We start from the raw sequence: 24,002 nt of genomic DNA on the forward strand, positions 1-24,002 counted from the left end.
TTCAAAGTAGTATCATAAGATAATATCAACGAAAACGGTTAGACCCGAGACGATAACGGAAAATGTGTGTTTTTACAGGACAACGCGCTTAAGCAGACTGATGACATGGAAGAGTTGAAACGACTGGGTGGCATGTTCAACGTGACCACCCACGAGACAGCAGACGGTAGGGAGCTGAGGCTTCTGAGTGCCGAGGCACTGATATCGATTCGGTACGGTACGGACCCGCAACAGGAACGTCACCGGTTGCTGAAGCATGCGCACAAGCGAGCGGTTGAGCGCGCATGGGAGTCTGAGCGTTCGCTGGTGGCAGCCGGGTCGAGGGGTGCCAGGGCAGAGTGGAATACCGAGGAGCGAGAGGAACTGGTGAATCGCGGCCGAGTGGACGGTTACGAGGGACAGGTCATACACGACGTCAGTGGCCACAGACCGCAGCTAGCCGACGACCCCGGAAACATAAGGTTCCAGAAAACGCCAAACCGGAAGAAAAGAAACAGACGAACGCATTACAAAAAGACCACCAAGGACGAATGAACGGTACTTAATTAGGGCCCAATCGGATGTATAGTGCCAACGTTTACTTATTATTTATTTACGATTATCATTATTATTATTATTATTATTATATTTATAATATATACTTCAACATGTTATTATTATTATTATTATACTATTATTATCTACTATTATTATTATTAATTTATTTATTTATTACTCGCTTAACTTATTCACCGGTCTACGATCAATAATATGTTCAATATCCGTTTCGCCCTACTCCATGACCATAACCACTCTGTCTCGTAAATGACCCACCAGCCCAACGACGTTTCGATTTTAGACATTTTGCGTATTGTTTTTAAATCATTATTCCATTCGTCGTCCTTATCAAAAAAGTTAAGATTTTAATCCATTTTCACGTATTTTATTTTTTATCAAATGCTCAATTTCCGTCCATTCGATACACGTCTGATCATATACATCTTCCAGGCCGTGATTTGTTTTTAATTGAAAAAAAGAAAATAATAACCAATAGTATCTAGTCATCTGAGCGAGTAAATAACACAATAATTTAATTTTAAATACTCATAGTTCTTCTTACGTCTTGATTTATATATTTAAAAAAATATATATAACGAAAAATACATATATTTTTGTATTGGTACACTCGGGAACCAAAAATTGGTACCATATTTCACCCGAGAATAAATATCCATATTAATCATTATTATTTTTATTTTTTATTTTTTTGACCCTTCGTAATATTATGTAACACGATGTATAATTTGTGTTATTCAGTAATAGTTTGTTCTATTGTGATCTTGTTAAAACTTTTCTTTTTCACAAGTGTATGTAATTATATTTACACACGTCATTGAAACAGATGATTTGTATATCCATTCAAACAGAAACTTTTTTGTAAATAAAAATCAACTGAATTGTAAATATAGATTGTTAATTTTTTTTTTTTTTGTGCAATTGTTTATTATTTTTGTTTTTCTTATTATTTTTACGTATTACATTACAATTAAATGATATATATATATATATAACTTAATGATAATGTAATGTTACCATAATCAATAACATATGTCTATTATGATTATTAGACTATGTTAATTAATTGCTTGCATGACAATTAAAAAAAAAAAAAAAAAGAAGAAGAAGTAGTTTATACAGTTATTCGTATATGGTGCGTTAGGCTTTATTATAATAATAATATATAGCAACCTACATGGTTAACTCTATAATAACAGCATATAACAAACGATTTAATTTAGTAACTGAAAAAATACTATTAAGATAGGTATATTATATTTATATAAATATATTTTTTTTTTTTAATTTGTGTAATTTGCTTTACGATTAAAGAAAAAAAAATATGATCACACTAATAACTATACAGTATTATAGGGCCTTATATTAATTAACTGAAAAACATGTAATATATACAAAATACATGTAGAAATAGTTATGTGTTTTATACAGAACTGACGTTGATTAAACATGGAAATGTTTCATGTTCTTTCTTAGCCTTAGCCTATAGATGACTTGTAAATATACTTTTTTTTTCATGCAGACTTATTATGTACATAAATTATATACATATATATATATATATATTATATTTATAAATATGTATACTTTAAGACGATACATGAATTAGTTTGGAGTAATACATGATATTTATTATTGAAATAAAAATTGAATTAGTTATATTATGGATTTTTTTTATTTCCACACCAATTGAAATTGAAACGAAGAAATATTAAATTTTCAATGCATTTACTATAAGAAAAAAAAAAGAATGATAATAAAAAGTAACTTATTAATTAAACAGGTAAGTATGCATTACATAATATAAAATTTGTTGAAATATTTAGGGAGTAAAAATTACAATATTATTAAGTTAGTTTGTTTATATAAAAATAAGGAAATTATCCATGGGTACACTGCATTCTTTTATGAGATTTCAATGTATATAATTTATATTAAATTCAACAGATATAAAAATAACAGTACCTTACTATTTAATACTCTAAAGTTTAATAAATACATTTTTTAAAATCATTTTTTTACATATCAATAATGCATTTGAATGTCTTTGTTCTATAAATTATAATTGTTATAAATATTGGAATTATGTAATAGAAAATTCTTTTATTTTCTAGATTACCTATTTGAAGTATCCCCTACATTTTATTAATTTGTATCTTCATGTACTCGTATGATCTACCATGTTAAAATATTATAACAAAATGTGTTATAATATATTATTTTGAATATGTTTTATTTGAGATTAATTTCAAATCATAGCCCATAGGTAATGTTGTATGTGTAAGTTATTTTTTTCATATATTCAGAAAAAAATCTTTATTTTTTTACTTGTTTTTTATTTTTTTAAGAGCTATTTCCTTCGATAATCTATTACTAAACTTGACTGTTAAAACGTTAGACTAGTTTTTTCTAATCTTGCAATATTGAATTATTATATTTAATACAGACATGATACTTATTAATCTAATAATGCAATTTAAATAACATAACTATTAAATTAGATAAATTAAGTAGTTAAAAGTAGTTTGATTAATTTTCTAAATGTGTTTTGAAAAGTGATTACCTAAATTCTCTATGGTTCTTAGATTTATCTATACGTATGTAGTCTGAAAATGAGTAGTTAATAGTTTAGATGCATGTTAAGTTGAATATCTAAATATAAAATAGGATAATTATTTTTTATACCCGTATGATCAATACATAGGTACCTACGACCTACCTATTTAATAATAAAATTTAAAGTTACTTACGTGGTCATTAAATATAAAGTTTATGAAGTTTGTAATTATTCAATTATAAAGTTTCCAGACTTAGATTGCTGACTTTTAGGTTAGACTACATTTTTATGATTTATAAAAAGAGTTAATTGAAACTTCGGATAATATTTATGATAATTAGATAATAATAATAATAATAACATTTATCTTTATTCCGTCATATATGACGTACCAACCTATGGTCCTATTCGTTACGGTTCATAAAATGTTTTAATGAAAATATGGGAAAATAATATATAAACACAGTTGTTAATATTATTGGTAAAACATAATTGCATTTGTAATTCTTTTGTCGGTGTAAATTTGTTTGTATAACATTTACAAAATATTTATTAACGATCAATTAGCACGCCACTGTTAGCACGACGTGTAGTTTGAAATCATAATAACATTAATGGTTCACACGCATGGTCATAATTCATTCAAAATACAATAACTGTGACAAGTGATGTTGAACGGTTTTCAATTTCCACATGGACAGAAAAATAAACAACGAAGAATTTTTCATTTTAATAGTTCCTATGATAATATTTTGTCAATAAGTGTTCATAAACTATGAATGGTAAATACAAAATTGTACATAATACAGTTAAGTATGAACGTCATACTATTCACGTGAAATATGAAGATTCCCAACATGTGTAGGTATACAATGCAGTCAAAAGTTCTTGTCAAAGCTTAATTTAAATATATAGGTAAGTACATACTAAGTACATTATAGAAACGTATAAACCTTTAAATATTTTTTAAGTACGTACCTATGTATATTTGAATAGTATAATGTTGAAGTAAAAACTAATTATATAAATAAATACAAATTTCATTCGAAGTAATGTGGATAATATAAATGGCGATATATTATAAAATAAAACAAAGTATAGTATTTATTTGACTTATAATGTATACAAAAGTAAATTATTCAATTGTAAGAGAACTTAGACAATGTCTATAATTTTAAAACAAATCCAAACCACTCATAATTAAAAGTATCAAAGATAAGTAAATTAATGTACAAATAAAAGCTCAAAAATTCCAGCTAAATTGTTTTGGCCGATTCAATCGAACATGCCAACTTTGTGATTTATCTATAAATCTAAATCTTGTTCACATAATTATTGAAACCAAGATTACAAAATATAATAATATATAATTTATAAAATCTAAAGTTTATTACGATATTACACAAATGCTTTAACGGGACATTTTATTTTTGAAATGGGAAACTTAAATTAATTGATTAGGTAATACTTATCTAAATAAGTCGTTGGAAGAATCTATTTAATTTAATAAATTATATCAGAATAACATATTTATTGAATTATTTATAAAGCCTTAGAAAACAAATAGTTATGAATACATATTTTATGTAATACCTAAACCACTGCGTATGATAAAATGAATTTGAAAAAAAGATAGTCTATTGGGAGAGGTTGAAAATAAGCTCAGTTCTGATTACACTATTCCTGGAATGTTTCTCATTTTAGCTATGTATTCGTCCCATGTGGGATCGTTAAAAAAATGTTAGGGGCCTGTCAATTTTTCATGGAAAACGTAAATCTTATAAGGTATAGATTTAAGATTATCTAACTTAATATTGAAAATATTACTATACATAATATTATTAATGTTAAAGAAATTCAAGTAATAATTAGGAACTAAACCTATTGTTGTATTATATAATAAGAAGATAATATGCAAAACATATACATAATCGGTCAAGAACGATTAAGTAAAAAAAAAAAAAAAATTAAAATTCAATACATGATTACCTATATTTGTATATTTGTTTTTATTTTTTGGTCTTTCATACTTGTGATTTATATTTAAAATAGGTTATTGAAATATTATACTATTCTCATGTAAATAAAATGTACTAATATCTTTAATTTGATATTTTGATTGTAAACATTTAACTCGCATCACTCACACACACACATATACACACACAAATCCACCACTTTATTATCTATAGGTATACGTATGATTATGATATGCTATGTAAAATGACAACGGTTTAATGAGGCTTCACAAAAATAAACCGGAAGCTCTAATTATGCAGAAACTCTCAAAAACTCATGCCACATACTTTTCTGTTTATTTTACTAATTTTAAAGGATGATGATTTTATTGATAATTTTGGAGAAATTTAAACATAATATACACGGTTGTTGCACACTTTGTTAAATGTATACTACTGCACGATCGCATTTTAGTAATGAACAGCAAAGTGGGGGCTTGACCTAACCGGGAGAGGGGGCTAATTTGTGGTATGATATTTTTACAATAGAATTATAAACTTTGTCGAATTTTTTTTTTTTTATCGATTTGATTGTTTGGACTATTGGTGGTAATAAGCTTTAACGGGTTTTTATAAGCAACCCAAAACATCGTTACCGTCGCTGTAAGCGCATATAATTTAATTATGCTTGTATGAATTGAATGTATTGGGCAGTGTTCGCATATTATGGTAATGAATCTATTATTACGTACTATGATGATTTTATTACAATCGATCCGCATGTCGGTTACCACGACAAGTCTATAGTCTACATATTCAATAAAAACAATTTACACACACACACACACATATGTACAGAATACATATATATATAGTACCTATAGTAGTAAAGTATAATTTTATTTCACGACTCGCGGACAACAGCGCGTGATAGAAGCGGCTAACACGAATATAATATATATTATATATACACGAGCGAATTTGGGGGTGATGCGACGACATATTAGATCAATTTGCAGGAGTGGGACTGCGATCGCTTCCTGGACGACTTCGGGTGCGTTTTGAATCTCATGCAGCACTGAGTCTGCCGGTTAAGACTGGACGTGCTCGCGTCGTCATCGGGTTCGTCGTCTGCACACCGCCGCCGCCGGCCGTATATCTGCCCGTCCGACTTGGACGTGGTCACTGCAGTTCGGGCGGCGTCGGTCGGCGACGCTGACGAAGGTGACGATCTGGGCGGCGGAGTGGTGGGACCCGCCGAAGACAGGTCCAAATCGTCGTCGTCCTCGTCGTCGTCCGGCGGTAGATCGTCGTCGGAAGACTCAGGGAAAGGGTGCGGGTGGTCCCCTCCGACGTCCGATCCGCCCAGGTCGTCCGCGTCTCTAGTCTGCAGCGACCGCTGATCGTCCGAATCGACGCTGTCCACGCAATCGGACGAGACGTAATCGGCCACGTGCACCAGAACGGGATTGGACTTAATGACCGGCGGCGGTGGCGGCGGCGGTGGCGGCGGTGGCGGTGGCAACGGTGGCGACTGCGAAATTGCCGCCGACTCCGCGGGTGGTTCCGGAAGCGCTACCGGAAGTAGCGGTGACGAATCGGCCGAGACGTCCTCTTCCTTGTGCGTCTCCGGCGACGACGGAGCCGTCTGCGTGCCGCCGCGGCCGCCCACTGTGTTTCTCACGTATCTGTGTCTCTGGACGGCGACCGCGACAGCTGCAGTGGAAGTGCAGTCCGGCGGCTTTGGTAGCTGTTCGATTTTCCTCGCAAACCGCGACAGCGGCGACGAGCTCCTGTTCAGACACGTCAACCGTTGCAGCTCTTTCTGCGACACGATGGGCGTGCAACTTATTGAATTCGATCGGGACTCTGTAACATTCACGGCGCGCGGTTTATTATTTTCTTGACTAGGACAGTTACATTAAACGGCTATCTAATTATTCTCATTTCAAAGGGAAAACAAGTTAAATATCAACTGTTTTTATTATATCGTTGTTGTTGTTGTTGTTGTTGTAGAATTGTACACAATTTATTTAATGGAATAGATCTGAAAAGGGAGAATATTGCAGAAATTACGTTTTTAGTTTTAGTAGGAACTCTATAAACGCATACAAATAAACAAAAACAACGACGAATATTGCTTAAATTATTGATATTTATATTTACACTGTGCCATTCGTTAATAATGTTCTATGCACATTCTGTAAAGATTGTTTTTAATAACACACGTTTATTCAGCAAATTATTCTCTTAGTTAATTTTTACGGTTTTATGGATTTGTAAAGATATTTAAATGTATAATATAAAATTTAAATTACACATTTAAGTATAATAGGTTTCGACTTACTTTTTGACTAAATAAAATCTTGGATTATAATAATTAGGCAAGTAGGATTTGTGAGTTAGTATAATAATACTTTTAATTATTTTATGAAAATATGTGCCCTCATTATTAGTTATTAGTTAATAAAATACATTTTTATTAATTTATTTATTGTTTGACATAAATTATATTTAAGTACCTATTAAGTTTTGCGTGTATTATTCTTGAAACCAAAAAGTTGTATATCAAAACATGATCTAATTTATAATAGTTACCATAATAATTATAGGTATTGTTATTTAAAACTATTATAATGATTGACAATACATTACCTACTCTTAATGCATCGCATAATAGATTTCATTTTATAAGAGACAAGTAACATAATATTTAACGTTGTGTTTTTCTTAAAATAAATTACTTAATACAAGCACTATCATAATAATATTATTTAAGAGTTCGTTTAAAAAGCTTATGGTACATTTTCATTTTTCAAGTCGTGTGCAAACATATTTTATGTTATTTTTATGGTAATATAAAACATGAACTTTAAATCATGTTTTATTTTTATTATTCTTATTCTAAAGTACAGCATAGGTGCATTAAATAAAATAAAGTAGGTGCTTAAAATAATCTCAATAATATGTAAAACAATACATATATATCGTACCAGTATTATGTTTTTGCAATGAATTCTATATTTTATCACGTGATTCGAGTCATACATTATTGATTTTAAAAGATGATTTGGTATTGCTAAAAAAAGGGGTATATAATATTTTCAAAATAATTCAATTTAATAACTGTTAAATCAGTGCTTTAGATAATACATGTAACCTCATAAACTAATAGACAATAAATTTGTATTATAGTAAGTATTATTAATATTCGATTAAAATCAAAAAGTAAAACATTGATAATAAGTACACTATTCGAAAGAATAATAGTCCTTACAATTATAATGTAACCATTGAATAAAAAAAAAAAAATATAAAAATGGATCCTAATTGTTGTCAATGAAATCTCGTTTTATTTTTGAAATATTTTTATTGCAATAATAAAAGTAATTCAATCCATATGAATAAGACACAAAAAACTTTAAAACATTCTAATGATTTACGAGTGATCAAAGAACAGTAAAGATTATACCATCGTAAACTATAACATTCAAATGCTCGTAAGTTCGTGACCTTAGCCGCTAAACCTTTACGATCGTAAAGAAAAAAAGGATTATAATATTATCTTTTACATTTTATTTTTCAATCTTCATTGCTATCATAAAAAGTATTCAATTTTGTTATTTTAATTACAAAGAAATTACTGCATTGTTTTGGAAATTGTAAAAATTAGACATTTTTTTTTATACTTTAGAATTTAAGATTATTAGATTATTATTTTCTTTAATATATTGCATTAAAGGGTTTTTCATCTACCATTGTTTTATTCGAAAATATTTTTATTATCTGATTTAGTTTTCTTTTTATGATTTTCATTTATTCTTATCTAATTAGAATCAGTTTATTCATTTCTATCTTTTGTTTAAGAAGTTATTTTATTTTAAACTACTTGTATTTTTTTATAGAGAATATGGTTTTTTTTTTAAATTGAAACCTTAATAGATGAATGGTTGAAAAATAATAACAATAAACATTTCACGTATCCAATATATTATAGTGAAATTCATCATTTTTAACGTTAGAAATTACATTTTATTTATATATATATATATTTTTTTTATATTCATCTATTCTATATAATAATATAATAAGAAAATTTGACTAAAAGAGAAAAAAAATGACATTTAATTTCAAAAAATAATGTACATACCATTTTGAGATTTATTTATATTTGAATAATATGTTCTTAAAAATATATTGTATTTAACCATACAATGTTGAACTTTTTATTTAAATATTCCGATTTCATTTATATAATTTACGCGTAATGTGTTGTATTATTTAAGCATTTAGGATTGCACACAAATAAGATAGATTTTAGAACTTTTTAAATTATAATAGATTAATAGCCCACTCATTGATCACTGTTTACTGTTGAAGAAATATACAATAAAATATATTTTGAGGGTGCATAAATCTGTATAATGAACGATTTTAGTATTAAACATACAATGTTTATTATACATTACACAATAGTATTGTTAAGACATCGCAAATAGATATTAGTTTATGTTGCAGTGCTGTGTACAAACCTCGATAATATTCTCTAACTGGTGAACGCGATATCGAGTGCCTAGCCACTTCTTGAAATGTCACTGGCGAGTATGTCCTGATCCTGTCTTCGGCCAACTGCATGGTCATGTCCGTGTTGCGTTCCACAATGTCAAATACCGTATCGGCACTACGCTCCCACTCCAATTCTGGTAAATCAGAATTGGCCAGTGGCAATACCCGGCTTAATGGTGGTCGGCTTTCCCGGTGTTCCAACCAATACGTTTTCATGGCGCCTGAAAAATAAATTTTGGAATCAAAACAGACCACGCCAGGACCACAGCAATGGCGGCCCTTACCTTTTCCTTTCACATAAATCTCACCACGCTCTTTGACCATGTACGATGCTGAAATCAGATCTCTAGTGGTTTGTGATATATGAATTTTCATTGCTTCGCTCGTGGATTCCATTCGAGATGCGGTGTTGACCGAGTCACCGAACAAACAGTATCTCGGCATTTTCAAGCCGACAATACCAGCTACCACTGCTCCGGAATGTACGCCGACGCGGATTTGTAAATGTGACCCTATGGCCAAAATAAAATATAATATGTACGTATAATATATAAGCGAATTCGTTATGTGTGTAAAATGTGAATATGTGATTTCTAATTAAATTTGTTTTCACTTTTCAAAATATATCGCAAAGACATCAGCGGAAACTTTATACGTCATGAATGTATCTAAACAATTATAAATTAAAGAAAATTACCTGTCGACGGATCTTTTAGATCTGTAATGGCGTCAACCATATCCAATGCCATATCACACACTTTTTCTGCGTGATTGTCTTCAGTCATCGGTGCACCCGAAACAACCATATATGCATCACCAATAGTTTCCACCTGAAATTGTATTTTTAATTCGTGTAGTTGTAATTAGCAATACGCTGTCATGACATAAATTATATGATGTATCCGTTAACGGATGTTTAACCTTATAAACTTTGTTCCGTTCAGTTAGTGTGTCGAATATAGAATACATGGCGTTAAGCATTGAAACCACTTCCATCGGGGTGATTCTGCTACATATTTCGGTAAACGTGACAATGTCCGAAAACAATATGGACACGCTGTCAAACATCTGAAAAATAATTTATGTACTATTAATAATCAATTCATATTTTAATACTTATTACTTGGCATGTGTCTATGGGGTTTTCGCCCGACCTCAGTCGATCGGCCACTTGTTTGGGTATCATCTGATACAGCAGCTCATCAGTACGCTTCATTTCTTCATCTAGTTTCCGCATCGACTCTTCCAGTTTTTTTGACTTTAACTGCTCTTGGTCTAGTGCCAGCTTTAATTCAACCGACTGTTGTGTCCCTGCCAACATTAGGTCCCTGGGGTATAACAGAGACGAAACGAGCACCCATCAATTTGTATAGTCATACACGTGTATTTTAGTAATCAACCATCGTGTACAGTTTTATTGACAACAATTAAACAGATAAACGAAGTATTTCCAATGAATTATTTTACTGACAACCAACCTGCTGAAGTCGTGCATGGAGAGATCATTTATGTATAAGCCGGTAGTAACTAATGCATTGAGATCAGGCATCACGGGCGTACCCAAGTACATCATCATTTGCCAATTGTCCATATAAATCATTTGTCCTAAATTAATCGAGGGTTGTCTTTATTTAGTAATAGTTTTTTAATTCAAATAATATGTTTTGGGTATATAACGAAACGATTTAGAATTTAATTTTTAATATACGATTTATAGACTTACACCTTATTAATATATTTTTATACCTTTTAATCGAAGTTTGTTTTCTTCTGGGGAAAAATAAGATTCATCGCTTAGAATGACGTGTCTGTCTGTTGGTCGATTAGAAAGCACTGGTTGAACAGTAACTAGCTCAAAAATATTATTCGTTCGATTCAAAATCTATTTCACAAACGTTTGGTTATTTTTTTAAATGTTTAAATTGTTTATTTAATATATATATATATATATATAAATATTTACCGTTTGAAATTTAAAAGCTATCAAAGGTCTAACAAGGTCAAACCAATTAGTAATCCGTTTTCCAACTAGATCTGGTAGAATGACCATCAATGAGTTTCCAATGCTTTGAACAATCATATTGGAGCTGTATGAGAAATAATATCAGTTCAATACATGTATTTTGTGTACAGCTATTATTTCCTCTGCAGATTTAAAATTAATTACGTGTATAAAAAATCTTTATGAAAAAAAAAAATAATAAAAAAAATAGCTAAAAAAAATAATTAATGAAGCGAAATAATATTAATTTTACGTCTGTTTTTTGTCATCGACCTGAACACAATGCAAAACGGAAATATTTCGAACAGCACCGATGCACTTATTGGAAGATGTTTTTCCTCCCTTGTCATTGTCATCGATGCTAATGTGAACGCTCTATTATCAAATTTCAATTGAAACGTCACGTGCACTGTATCCATTAAAATCTCTTCACGAACTAGTTCAATGCGCATTTCCTAAAATTATTACACACTCGTTGAAAAAGGTTGACTTGGAACTTTACTATTGGTTCGTGTTATCGACCTTGTGATAAAAATGCCTAGCCACTTCCTTTATTTGGCCCATAGTATAGTACACGAAACCGCGGCGTTTACTACGGTAATGCAATGTCAATCCTTGTCTAGATTCGTTTTCACAAATGAATGAAGGCGCCTGCATTCTTGGGTATGAAAACTTAAGATATTCATGTAAATTATCCAAACCTATAATCCAATTTATACAATCTCTAAAATATTGTCAAGTGCTTTTATAATTGGTATTGGGTATGGCTATTAGTAAAGCCAAATCTAAATACATTTTAGAACCGATTATTTAAAATATAAAATATTTTAAAAAACAAAAAAAATGTATTCCCACTATTTTTTAACTGTAATGTATATATATAGTGTATAACACTGCTAAATGCCAATGGATCTTTTTTTCACAACATGCTACAACATGTTTTATTAGTTGTTATAACCAATCCAATAAATTTACTACAAATATATAACAATAAAAAAAACAATTAATCTAGTGCCCCTGCCATTTTTATTTGTATTGATTAAAAACTTTAATAAATAACAGAGGAATAAAAAAGTGTAACAACTCATGTTCTTAATTATATGAAACATAACAAATATTGAATTGAATGAAATTTCTTATTTAAAAATTACTAAAAATAAACATAACAATGTTTTTAAATTAAATTAACATACTTTTATTATATTAAACATTTAGGTTTATAGTACAATTTAATAAAATACATTGCTTATAATATAATTATATAGTATCCAGGTATAATAAGAAATAATAATGTTAATTAAACGAATTAAATTAAATACTTTCATAAGAGTTATAATATTTTATAGGTTGAAACTGTAAGAAAATATAAGACATTGTTTTAATGTATGTTCATAATATTATCATCTCATGTTTTTGTTTGTGTTTGCTCATTTTGTTGTTTCATAACTGTGTAACAATTACGAACATTAATGGGTAGTATGCGACACTATTGGTTCTCTGTAAGCATTAGCGGAAGAAAAGCACCCGTTGTTTTAATATACAAATATATTATAAATATATAAATGCACCTAGCTTATAGTATTAAGATAATTTAGAGAAATAGAATCAGATAAAAATATGAAAAATAAAGTTAAGACTAGAAGAAAAAAAAAAGAAAATGAAAAAATACGCATACGCATAATAAATAAAGAAAAAACGTAGAAAAAATAACACAGTTAAATTTTTGAAAATTCAAGTATAAAGATATTAGTCGGAACAACTTTTCTTTTTATAAAAATGATACTTGAATATTATAAAAAATAACAAATAGTTAGGTAGTAGGTACTACTGTTGTACTAGTATGTATTCATAACATTTAAGTGGAAAGGTAGTGAATAACGATTAGCGAATTATATACTATATACATATCATATAAAAATTATAAATTTATATGAGTAATACAATATAATATGATTTATATAAAATATATAAAAATTCCAGAGCTAATGTTTATTTCATTGTCGAACAAAACAAGAATAGGTACTAACATAATTATAATTAATATTTCGAAACATTTATTTTACCAAATGCCATATACATTTATTTTACGTCGCTAATATTCTAGGTATTTATATCAGTTGAGTTTGTGAACTATCTTTATTACAATAATATAATACCGTCCGTATAATAATATCGTTGTGCACAGATTATCAAATGATCGGTACGAAACCTTATTTTTTTTTTTTTTCATTAATAATCAATATTATTCTATGCACAATGATAGTTTAATTTGAAGTGCATATTATAATGGAGAAGGTAGGGTTTCATACATGTGTACATAATACGAACGCATATATTTTAAGGTCAAACGTGCATTATTGATTCAAGTCACGAATAAGCGCATGAATGAAACTTATGAATCGTTACTACTTGTTCTATAAATAACCGTTATCGTGAAATTTGGATTATACATTCGTGCTATAAAATAATTACAGAGAGTTATTGATTTCAACGTTAGATTAAAAAGCGAAACTTCTATGTACCTATCAAAGTCGTTTTAAAATAGATTAAACAATAATTAAATTTGTGATTTTAATTTATTGCATACCGTTTAGAAAGTCTCTCATGTGTCGTCCCAATACCGATAGTACTCTATCATAACCGTATTGGCCAACAAAACTGACAAAATGAACTCCCATTTGTTCAAAAAATTCTTTTTCCGTAATTCCAAGCACCTTAAAAACACATCAAATACGAGTTTAAACGAATTGATGCTATTATAAAATACACTTATGTGAATAATTTTTATGAATGTGGTTAAATGTGCATAATACTTGTTGGGATTTTTTCGCTAGTCGTGGAATAAGCGTTTCACAATACACTTGGTGTACACTAAAACTAGGTTGGTCCACATTGGCCATTCGCCGAATCTCTTCCCATCTGTCTTCGCCGTACATTTTTTTTATATACTCCGAGAGGTTTTCCAATAAAAGCCCGTACATTTTTGATCTGAAATAGAATAGTCGCTTTATGAATTGATATCGACGTGTTTTGACCGGAGCCTTGTGTTGGAGATATTGGACCAAACTGTCTGTGAAATTGGTTTAAAAAAGACTAGATAAAACGTTTCAAACCAATGGCCCCAACCGTAAAATGTGTTCTTAGATAATAAAAAATCTAAAAAGAACTTAAGAAATAATAATTTATATAATATATATATATTTCAATTAATTTACCAAACACAAAGTAGTAATATGATATCAAACGTAAATTGTATAAAAAAGGTTCCCCTCGTTTGATAATACATTATTTACTGTGCTCAATTCTTGTTTATCAGTGACACGCAGCTTGCAGCTTTTATTTTTATTTTTGTAGTTTCCCCGATGAGTTACGAATCACAAATCACACATTACCATCAATTCTAAAGTCTTTTTTGATACGATTTATAAGCAAAACCTTACCAGTGTATTGATAACTTTAAGCATAAAAGACTTTTGTGTTAATTATTAATCCATGCACGACAAATTTTTCAAAGCTAAAAAGTAAAAAAAAGAAAACCATCGAATCTGATCATATTTCAATCACGATTTTCCTTTTGTCATTTATTTTGTTATATAGTATGATTATAATATGGGTTATATTATATTTCTTTTATACATATAGATCTGTTTAGCATTCTTTATTATCCCATTTTAAATTATTGAGTAAAAAAATACGTGACACAGCCATTGCGTTTTTATTCCTTGAAAAATACTCATGCTTAATTCAATTCCAATATATTCAACGACACAATCGCATGTTCTGAAATCACAATTTTAGCCGTTTGCCATTTAATTCTATGCCCGTGTTTGATACTAACAAATATTTAGCGGTACCATTGCGAGTGAAATCTGAAATTACTAACATCCCATTAGACGTTTAATTTTATACCTGTGTTTTGTTAGTGACAAGTATTTATTAATTTGAAACGTTTGGCTCGATGTAAACGGGACACTATTGGTGTGCCAATTACGCGGTAGGATAGGGTGTTTCTTTTTAACGTACTTTTCACACAGGTGCAATGATTTCGAGCTATAAATTACTCTAAATGTCGTCGCCATAGAAACATCTGGTCATTGCATAAGCTCACAAGTCTAATATCCAAGGTGTCGTAAATTTCCTTTCAACTATAAGAGTACGGTTACGAGATGTCATTTTCAGACATCATATATTTTTTTATGTCACATTATAAAATAATATACAAATTTATAAACTTTTGATGAAATCAAATCTTAAAAAAATTTAAGAAAATAATTAATTAAAATTAAGACATTTAATCTAACTATTAATTCTAACGAGATGCTAATATTTTGTCAAATTAGATGAAAATACTTTGAAAGAGAAAAATTGGATTGTTCGCTTACAACTAATATAATCCTTATTTAAATTTAATTATAACATACAAATATATAGAAACTACGTTTTAAAATAACTTAGCCAATTATTAATCTTATAAACGTTTTGATCTTTGACTAGTATATATGTAGACACATAATTGTGAGTGCACTTTTAGAAATATAAAATAGCAAACAAAAATAAAAAAATCTATAGATTTTTATTTCGTTATAAAAAATTCATTCTGTGCTACATTCTGAATAAAACATTATATTCGGACAATAAAAAAAGTTATTAGCATGAAAAAATGATTTCTATAGTCCCAACTTTAATTTCAAAGCTTAGAATTATTGTTCGTACTTTACAGCTGTAAATTTTCAAATTATAGAATAAATTTATTTTATTTTTATGTGTATATTTTATTTTTTATGGAATGAATTTTTTTTTTTCATAAACGTAATATTCAAATTGTTTTAAATGTATAAACATAATAAATTGTCAAGTTTAAAATTATATATGAATAGTTATATTTAAATAAAATATAATAATTAATAAGTATCTTTACTATATTGATATTTTTTATTGATAAAGTATTTAGATACTTATTGACAATAATGAACACTTTAATTTTCAATTTTTTTAGATTCTCGAAAATATTTTAATAATTTATCAATAATGTATTATTATTTATTTGTTTTTATTATATTCTTAAGAAATAAATATTAAATCAAGTTTTCATTTAATTTCATCTTATACAATACGCAATATATTTTATTGATTAGACGGAAATTGCGATATGTGTTACAATATTTATCCTATGGTTTAAAAATCACTAAATTCAAAAAAAAAAAAATTGTAAGTTTAATTTAACGTCGTTTGGTTTACATTATGTCTATTTGAATCGCACTTCAATTTACCTATACCATAATAAAATATATCATGCCATTTTGGACCATGAAATTATGAGTTGTGTATACATAATTTTTAAATGGAATCGTGTGTGGGTAAGCAAACATCACAACAGCAAGTAGGTATTTCGAATATGCCGTGATCCATTCCGATCACGTTATGTTTGCTGCTCACAATTCGTCTATGTATGACCTTCTACAGGTCCACAGAACCGACGCGACAGTTTACTAGTATACTCAATGACGTTTTGCAATGAATTTATAGGAACCTATTACACCTTATTCATGTAAGTACGCGTAATTGAAAAATCTGACAATATATAGCTAAGTGTAAAACGTATTTGGCGTAAAAAGCGTTTTCGCGCCACATAAAAAAAAAACATTTTTTAAGCTCTGAAGCTGTAGTATTTTATACAATTCATTATTTCGGAAGAATACAACTATTGTACTTTGTATAGTAATTTGAAAAAACGAACGGTGACATTATAATGATATTTTAAATTGTTCAAACAGCATTTGAGCTATAAAATCGCGAATAAAATATTAAATTATTAAAAGTTACGAACAAGACTGTAATTAAGTACACCCAGTGGGTTCGCGCACTAATGGATCTCGAAAAGAATGATTTTGATGTGCAACCGTTTGCGCGGGAGCGTTGCCGGTCGACGGTAGACCTGCATACGGTTTCGAAATTATTGTCTTTTGCGCGGTCGTAAAAAAAAAGTTTCGAGCTTAAATAAAAAAAAATAAAAACAGAAAGCTGTAAAAAATGAAAAACCTCGTAAAAACAATAGTTTATTTTTGGGGAAATTGATGGCACCTTGGGTATGCGAGGGCGTAGTAAAAATAAATAAATACCGCGACGTCGAAACTCGAAACGATATAATAACGTCGCACGCGCAAACGTAAGTAGGTATACACACACACTAATAATATTAATAATGACAATAATACGAGAATATCATTAATATCGAATTCTCTGTACTCACGTGTTTTGTTGCACACCGCGATTATATTATAATGATAACAATAATAATAATAATAACGACGATATGTCGCATAAGACGTATACTCAATGCGTATATTATATGTTATCGTAGTATCGCGTGTTGGGCGGATCGTCGTGCTATTACTAATTAGCATCAAATATGTACAAAGCCGTTTATCGTCGTCGGTTTTTTCGCGAAAAAAAGAATGAAACGTCGCGGCGGCTCCTCAGCGGACGGCACGTGAAATCTCCACCAGAATCATAGTGCGGCGCGGGCAGACCGTCGTCGAAATGTGTGAATCAACCAGTGCGTGCGGCGATAGTTGGCCGACGACGACGGCTGGCACTCGGGAGTCGGCAGCGTCGGCGGCGGCGGCGGCGGCGGCAGCGGCGGCGGCGGCGGCAGCGGCGGCGGCGAGATAGGCCCCAAACGACGACGTGTCCTCGGCCCTCGCCCTCTCCGATGCCGTTTTTTCCATTATTATTTTATCGTTATGATATTATTATTATTATTCTCAGCTCTCTCGTCGTCTCCCGATGGCCCTGCCACGCGCCGCCGTCCTACCGCTGCGGCGGCACTGCACCGCGAGCGCCAAACACTCGACGACGAATTAACGTGCGTTACGCGTTTCTGGTTTTCGATTGTCCCTGTGCACGAAACGTCGCGGCCGGCGCATAATGAAGAGTTACAATAAATAATAATAATATATTAGTATTACGATATTATTGTTATGCGTCGATAAAATAATGACAATAATAACAATAACGACAATACGGGTAGGTATATGGCTACGCCGTCGTATTAATAATATGCTAATGTAACGACGGCGGCGGCGGCGGTTGAATTAATTTTGCGCGGCGCACGAAATCGTTTCGCGAAACGTTTTACGACAAGACCAGTTCGATGGGGCGCTCGGTCCCGGTGGTATCGGCGGACGGCGGTTTATCGACATTGCTCTGCAGTGTGTGTGTGTGTGTGTGTGTGTGTGTGTGTGTGTGTGTGTGCCTGTCAAGGCGTGTGCGAAAAACATCCCATCTGGGGAACCACGTCAAAACGTGCCACCCACAGTTACGATTCGAACGTTTTAAAAGGCATCATAGAATGTTTTTCTAGTGCGTGTGTGTGTGTGTGTGTGTGTTTTTTGTTATGTTACTTTAAGAAATTGCAAACCAAATTTTGAGACGTTCAATTATTATTATTACTATTTTCGAACGCGTGACTACAATATCTGAAACAAGGACGAACAGTACATTTGTTTCAGATCGCCGTCGCATTCGTTTTTGGACGGAATGGGTTTAAAGTTGAATAGTTATTTTATCGTATAACTAGGTACGCAATTTGTCGAATCGGATATTCGTAAGACTCGTGATACGGTTGACGGTTGTTGTTTCAAAGTTATGTATATAATATACTGTGGTATTTAAATCAACGTGGTATGAAAAAACATGATGTGTGGCCTGTCGTGTTAGGTGTGGCTTTTTCATTTCATTATATTAATAGAAAATAATATATTGTAATGCCTAACATACACACAATTCAATAACACTAAGCTTATAGTATAGTAACATCACGTAGGTACACTCTGTTAATTTTCAAACGATTAATATTGTAAATAATAGTCATCATATTATCTACGTATTGCCATATAATATATTATCATACTTTTATTTACAGATATTTTAAAAACAATAACAATGTAAAACATTCGTTTACCACGTCATTCCGATACGTATGTTACTACTGATAAAACACTAAGCCGTGTGGTAAGCATGTGCCACCTGCAGAAAATACTTAAAGAAACAATGGTAACCGAGATCTATGTCCGCGTGGGTATAGGGGGTACTAGCGGGTTTGTATCGTCAATGGTTCACTAAAACGACCATTTTTATTTATAGAAAAGAAAAGATACCGAGTGACATCTTTAAATCTCATAAAAATAGTGTTATACGCAAAACTATTCGCAGTGTTCGGCTATAGAGGGCTGCACGGTAAACGAGCGCAGATTTATCCAAAAGCTGATAAATCGCGGTGAAAATGTTTGAGGATTCTACTGCTGATACACATAAACAATAGAATATTTATGGACATAACCTAAGCAGCGATTGGTCCTAAAGCTATAAATTGGTTCTAAAGCTGTAGATTTTATACTGCGAAATAAAATCGGATATTTCCAATAATATAAAATACATATGTCCTAAATTTCAAAATCCGTGATGGCCAACGTAATATTTTTACGTGAATTAATTGATTTTATGACTGTAAGCAGTGTACATATTATAGAACTTTTATATTACCTATCATTTTTTCATATTTATTCATATATTTGAAAAAGATAGTACACACAAAACACTTTAAATTACACTAATAAATTCACGTATCATCATAATTTTATTAAAACGTGTTACATAACATAAGTATTTGAATTTTAACACAACTTTTACAATGAGGATTTTAAATATTTTGAAAGCAGAATTCAATTTACAGAAAAAAATAAATCAGTTGCATACCACGTAGTACATGGCATGTACTATAATATGTTAACCGAAATATTGAATGTTTAACTTTAGACGTCCACTTAACTTCAATATAAAAATATATTATATCAATGTATAATATATTATACCACTAAAATAGGTGTATGAAAATACAAGTTAAAATGGAAGTCATGTTTAATATGTGCTCAACTTTAAGTTAAACATTTCTAAAGTTAATCTAATAAAATAAATATATAAATACGAAACAACGTACCTATACATTTAAATACAGTAGAGTTAGTTGTAAGTGGCCATAATAAAAAAGTTGGATAGAAATAGGGGTGGGAGAATCGCGCTGGACCGCAAACAGAAATATTGCACGCAGACCGCTTGGGATGACCCATGAAAGTAATAAACTTGTTTAGCATGTATGTAATCGATTTTGATGTGAATACAGTACCAGAAATAAAATTGTTTTTATGTCACCTATTATAAAGACCCACGCTAAATTATAAGATGAGAGTCAACGGACTACGAAAACATTAATAGAGGGTTCGTGGTATAGTGAGCATTCGAGAGAAAATAATTGGGATTAAATGTAGTGCAAAGGGTGCAATGCTCCAACATAACTTTCGAAGAGACAAAACATTTCTACATTGATTTTTTTACTATTTTTATTTCACTTTGATCTACAAGTAAATATTTTTGAGAAAAAATACCTATAAAATTAATTTATTGTTCACACTTCAATAATTTCAGATGAAATCATTGACTTCTTGTTATAACTCTTTTTAATAACATCGTGGTTTGTCTTGTATTAAAGACTTGAGAGAACTCTTGTTTAAAAAAAAAAAAAACGAAATAACCAGCGAAGTGAAAACAATTGTGTCCATAATATCATGTACTAGATGAATATTGAAATAAAAATTACATGTTATACTATACTAATAAAAAAGTAGGCAAATTGTTATTAAATTATAGATGTGTTTTGCTTTTTTATTAAAGTTCATATTTTTCTATTATTCATATATTGTTATTTATATTTTATCTATTAATTGTAATAACAGAGTATTATTTCAATTTCCGTTGATTTAATTATCGAGTTTATTAATTTGATTAATTTTATTATTTATTAATCTTTTTTTTTTTTGTAAAAATAAAAGTCAATAGAAACCAAAAAAATTAAAACTATATACATTACAAGAAAGAACAAAATACAACTAAAAAAAAAACCTATTTATTTAGTCAAACATAATTTATGATTCAAGTTAACCTAATTTTTTGATAAGATAGAATTATTTTAATTTTAAATAATATTATAATAACCGTTAAACTAAAATTAAAATATCATATATGTATAATTTAGTTTTTTTAATAATTCACTAGTCAACGGTTTATTTTATATATAATCCACAGGTAATTCTAAAAATATGAAATTAAAACATTTTAGTTAATGTTAAGTTAAATCATTTTTTTTTTTAATTTTTGCGTCTCGTGTATTGAATAAAAAAAATAGATTCGTTTCTTTTTAATCACTGTTTCTGTCAAAAATTGTCTGGTGGAAGTAATGTTTATTTTTTTTAATTCGCTTAGTCAAGTATCGACCAAGTTTACTGCAGTGCAGTCGTTGGTGAATCGTATAGCAAAACTTTGTTCGTTACCAAAATCTATGGTGGTCATAACCAAAGTTTGTCAACCGGAAACATTGAACGCGTTCGGTGGACGTAATTCGCGCAGAACGGTGACGGCGGCACTGTAGGTACCACAATTTTACATGTGTTAAAGAATTCATATTATTACACTACTACCGCCTTAGACACCTAAGCAAAATACCTAATCGTATAGCGTTACATCGAAGACGAAATATAAGAAAAAAACAATTATATTTTGGCAATCGCTCAATGGAATTCGTCGATGCCACATGTATTTTTTAACTTTGTTTTCATTCAAAAATCTCTTTGAACCATCCAAAGTAAACGATAGGCTTCCGAAACTTTATGACTCAACTCAGTAAATCCATCATCATCTACCAAAAGTAAACACCATTATTGCGTTTCCACACCGGTGTTTATCTAACTACACAGTAGGTATACACATTGATTAATTGAATTTCCACGAAGGAAAAATGTGTCCAAAGGTATCAAATATAACAAAATAACCAAAATCTATAGAGGGAAAATCTAATAAACCAAATTTGGTATTAGATCAAAATGTTCTTATTATACACGGATAGAGTATAGATTGTAAATAAATTATTAAATGCAAAACGTAAGTAGGTAATCTGCTTTGCACTTCTGCCGTACAGATGGTGTAGAGTGAACCTCGTCATTGAGGAGTAAGTCACTTTAACGCATACGTTAGATTTAAATCCAAATATGTATCATTGCATATGAAAACAGTTCTGAGTGAAGATGGTTTGTCAGCCTATATAACAAAATACTAATAATTAAATGTTGCGTTGTATATTTATAATGCTATCAAAATAATTTATATTATTATTAATCATACAGTAGGCTGAATTAATTTTTTCCAATAACATTGCATTTTAATGTGTCATTTTGTAATGTATAAATAAAATGTCATAGTACAAGTTAAGAGTTTCAAATAGCCATGGATAATATTTTTTAAATTAAAACAAAATATAACTAAATTCATTATCCTTTGTTTAAATATCTAGTTTTATTCAATTTTAAATTTAAAATATCAGTAAAAAATATTGTACTTATATAAGTATAAGGTTTTTTGGTTATAGTACCTATATATTATGAATTAGTTATGACAAATGTTGTATTCAATTTTTAAGTCTTAGCTATAAAAATTGTATATTTTAGTTTGGGAGACCCCCAAAAATCGAAGGTAATATGTTATACTTTTGTATAAAAAAAAGAAGGGGTACGTGGTCACTTTACATTAGATTATTAAAGCCCCCTACAAATTCAATCAAATGTCCGCCTATAATGATATAATTTTTTCCGAAAATATTGCATTCATATTAATAGTATTATTATAAGTACCTACCTAATATATATTTTAACCGTATTATATTAACTCAAAATGTGATAAAATTTTTCTGTAAAAACCATAAAACAGTGAAGATAGGTCTTAATTGAACTTGTGTATTTTTAATATATTTATACTGATACAAAAACAGCTTGTGTGGAATATTGTATTACATTTTCAAGAATTTTGACCGCACTCTGCAGTACTTTTATATAAACATTATAGAATTAACATTTGATGAAAATGTCAAGTATTTTCTTTTTTTTATTATTATTATTTTTTTTTTTTTGATATACAACACAATACAACAAAATATCAATAATTGTTTGTGAAGAAATAGTTATTACTTATTTTACGGGTAAATATCAAATGTCGTAAAAATTTGAACTTGAAATGCTCATAAAAAATTAATTTGGATTCCTGGTAAAACAATTTTTTTAACACAAAAAAAAACACATCATTGTAAAATCAATACATTCATTGCTTAGTTAAGAATCTAACAAACTTTCAAACTTCAATATTTTCGGTGTTGCTAAACAACACTTGCCAATATACTTTTAAGTGTTTTGAAATGATACACTTGCAACACCCAAATTATTCCGCCGCTGATCCTGATATTATTTTTTCGTAACCGTTATAC

At 29.9% G+C, this 24,002-nt stretch overlaps 2 protein-coding genes across 9 annotated transcripts in view; one reads left to right on the forward strand and one right to left on the reverse strand.

Moving 5' to 3' along the window:
* Window positions 1-1,751, forward strand: part of LOC113548785 (teneurin-m) — a 68,051-nt gene extending 66,300 nt beyond the window's left edge. For all 4 annotated transcript variants that reach the window (XM_026949847.1, XM_026949849.1, XM_026949850.1 and 1 more), the window contains one exon: window positions 79-1,751. In XM_026949847.1, coding sequence (XP_026805648.1) covers window positions 79-534 — 456 coding nt within the window. In that variant the 3' untranslated portion in view covers window positions 535-1,751. The remainder of the gene's footprint in view (window positions 1-78) is intronic.
* Window positions 1,752-5,159: 3,408 nt separating this feature from the next.
* LOC113547828 (soluble guanylate cyclase 88E-like) lies at window positions 5,160-18,204 on the reverse strand. 5 transcript variants are annotated; one of them, XM_026948348.1, is made up of 14 exons: window positions 17,889-18,204; window positions 14,452-14,708; window positions 14,226-14,352; window positions 12,161-12,339; window positions 11,912-12,093; window positions 11,600-11,723; window positions 11,383-11,518; window positions 11,115-11,241; window positions 10,760-10,964; window positions 10,558-10,704; window positions 10,334-10,466; window positions 9,945-10,148; window positions 9,603-9,857; window positions 5,160-6,939 (listed from the first exon to the last, which is right to left on the reverse strand). In XM_026948348.1, exons 1-14 carry the CDS (start codon window positions 18,040-18,042, stop codon window positions 6,074-6,076), a joined length of 3,096 nt encoding a protein of 1,031 aa, XP_026804149.1. In that variant the 5' UTR covers window positions 18,043-18,204; the 3' UTR covers window positions 5,160-6,073. The 5 variants fall into 5 exon arrangements, with proteins under 5 accessions (XP_026804149.1, XP_026804148.1, XP_026804152.1 ...); XM_026948347.1 differs by having other exon boundaries at window positions 9,921-10,148; XM_026948351.1 differs by having other exon boundaries at window positions 6,074-6,939; window positions 9,921-10,148; window positions 14,452-14,626.
* Window positions 18,205-24,002: the final 5,798 nt, after the last annotated feature.

This window comes from Rhopalosiphum maidis, chromosome 1 (genome assembly GCF_003676215.2).
Source record: "Rhopalosiphum maidis isolate BTI-1 chromosome 1, ASM367621v3, whole genome shotgun sequence".
In the NCBI taxonomy this organism is placed as follows: Eukaryota; Metazoa; Arthropoda; class Insecta; order Hemiptera; family Aphididae; genus Rhopalosiphum; species Rhopalosiphum maidis.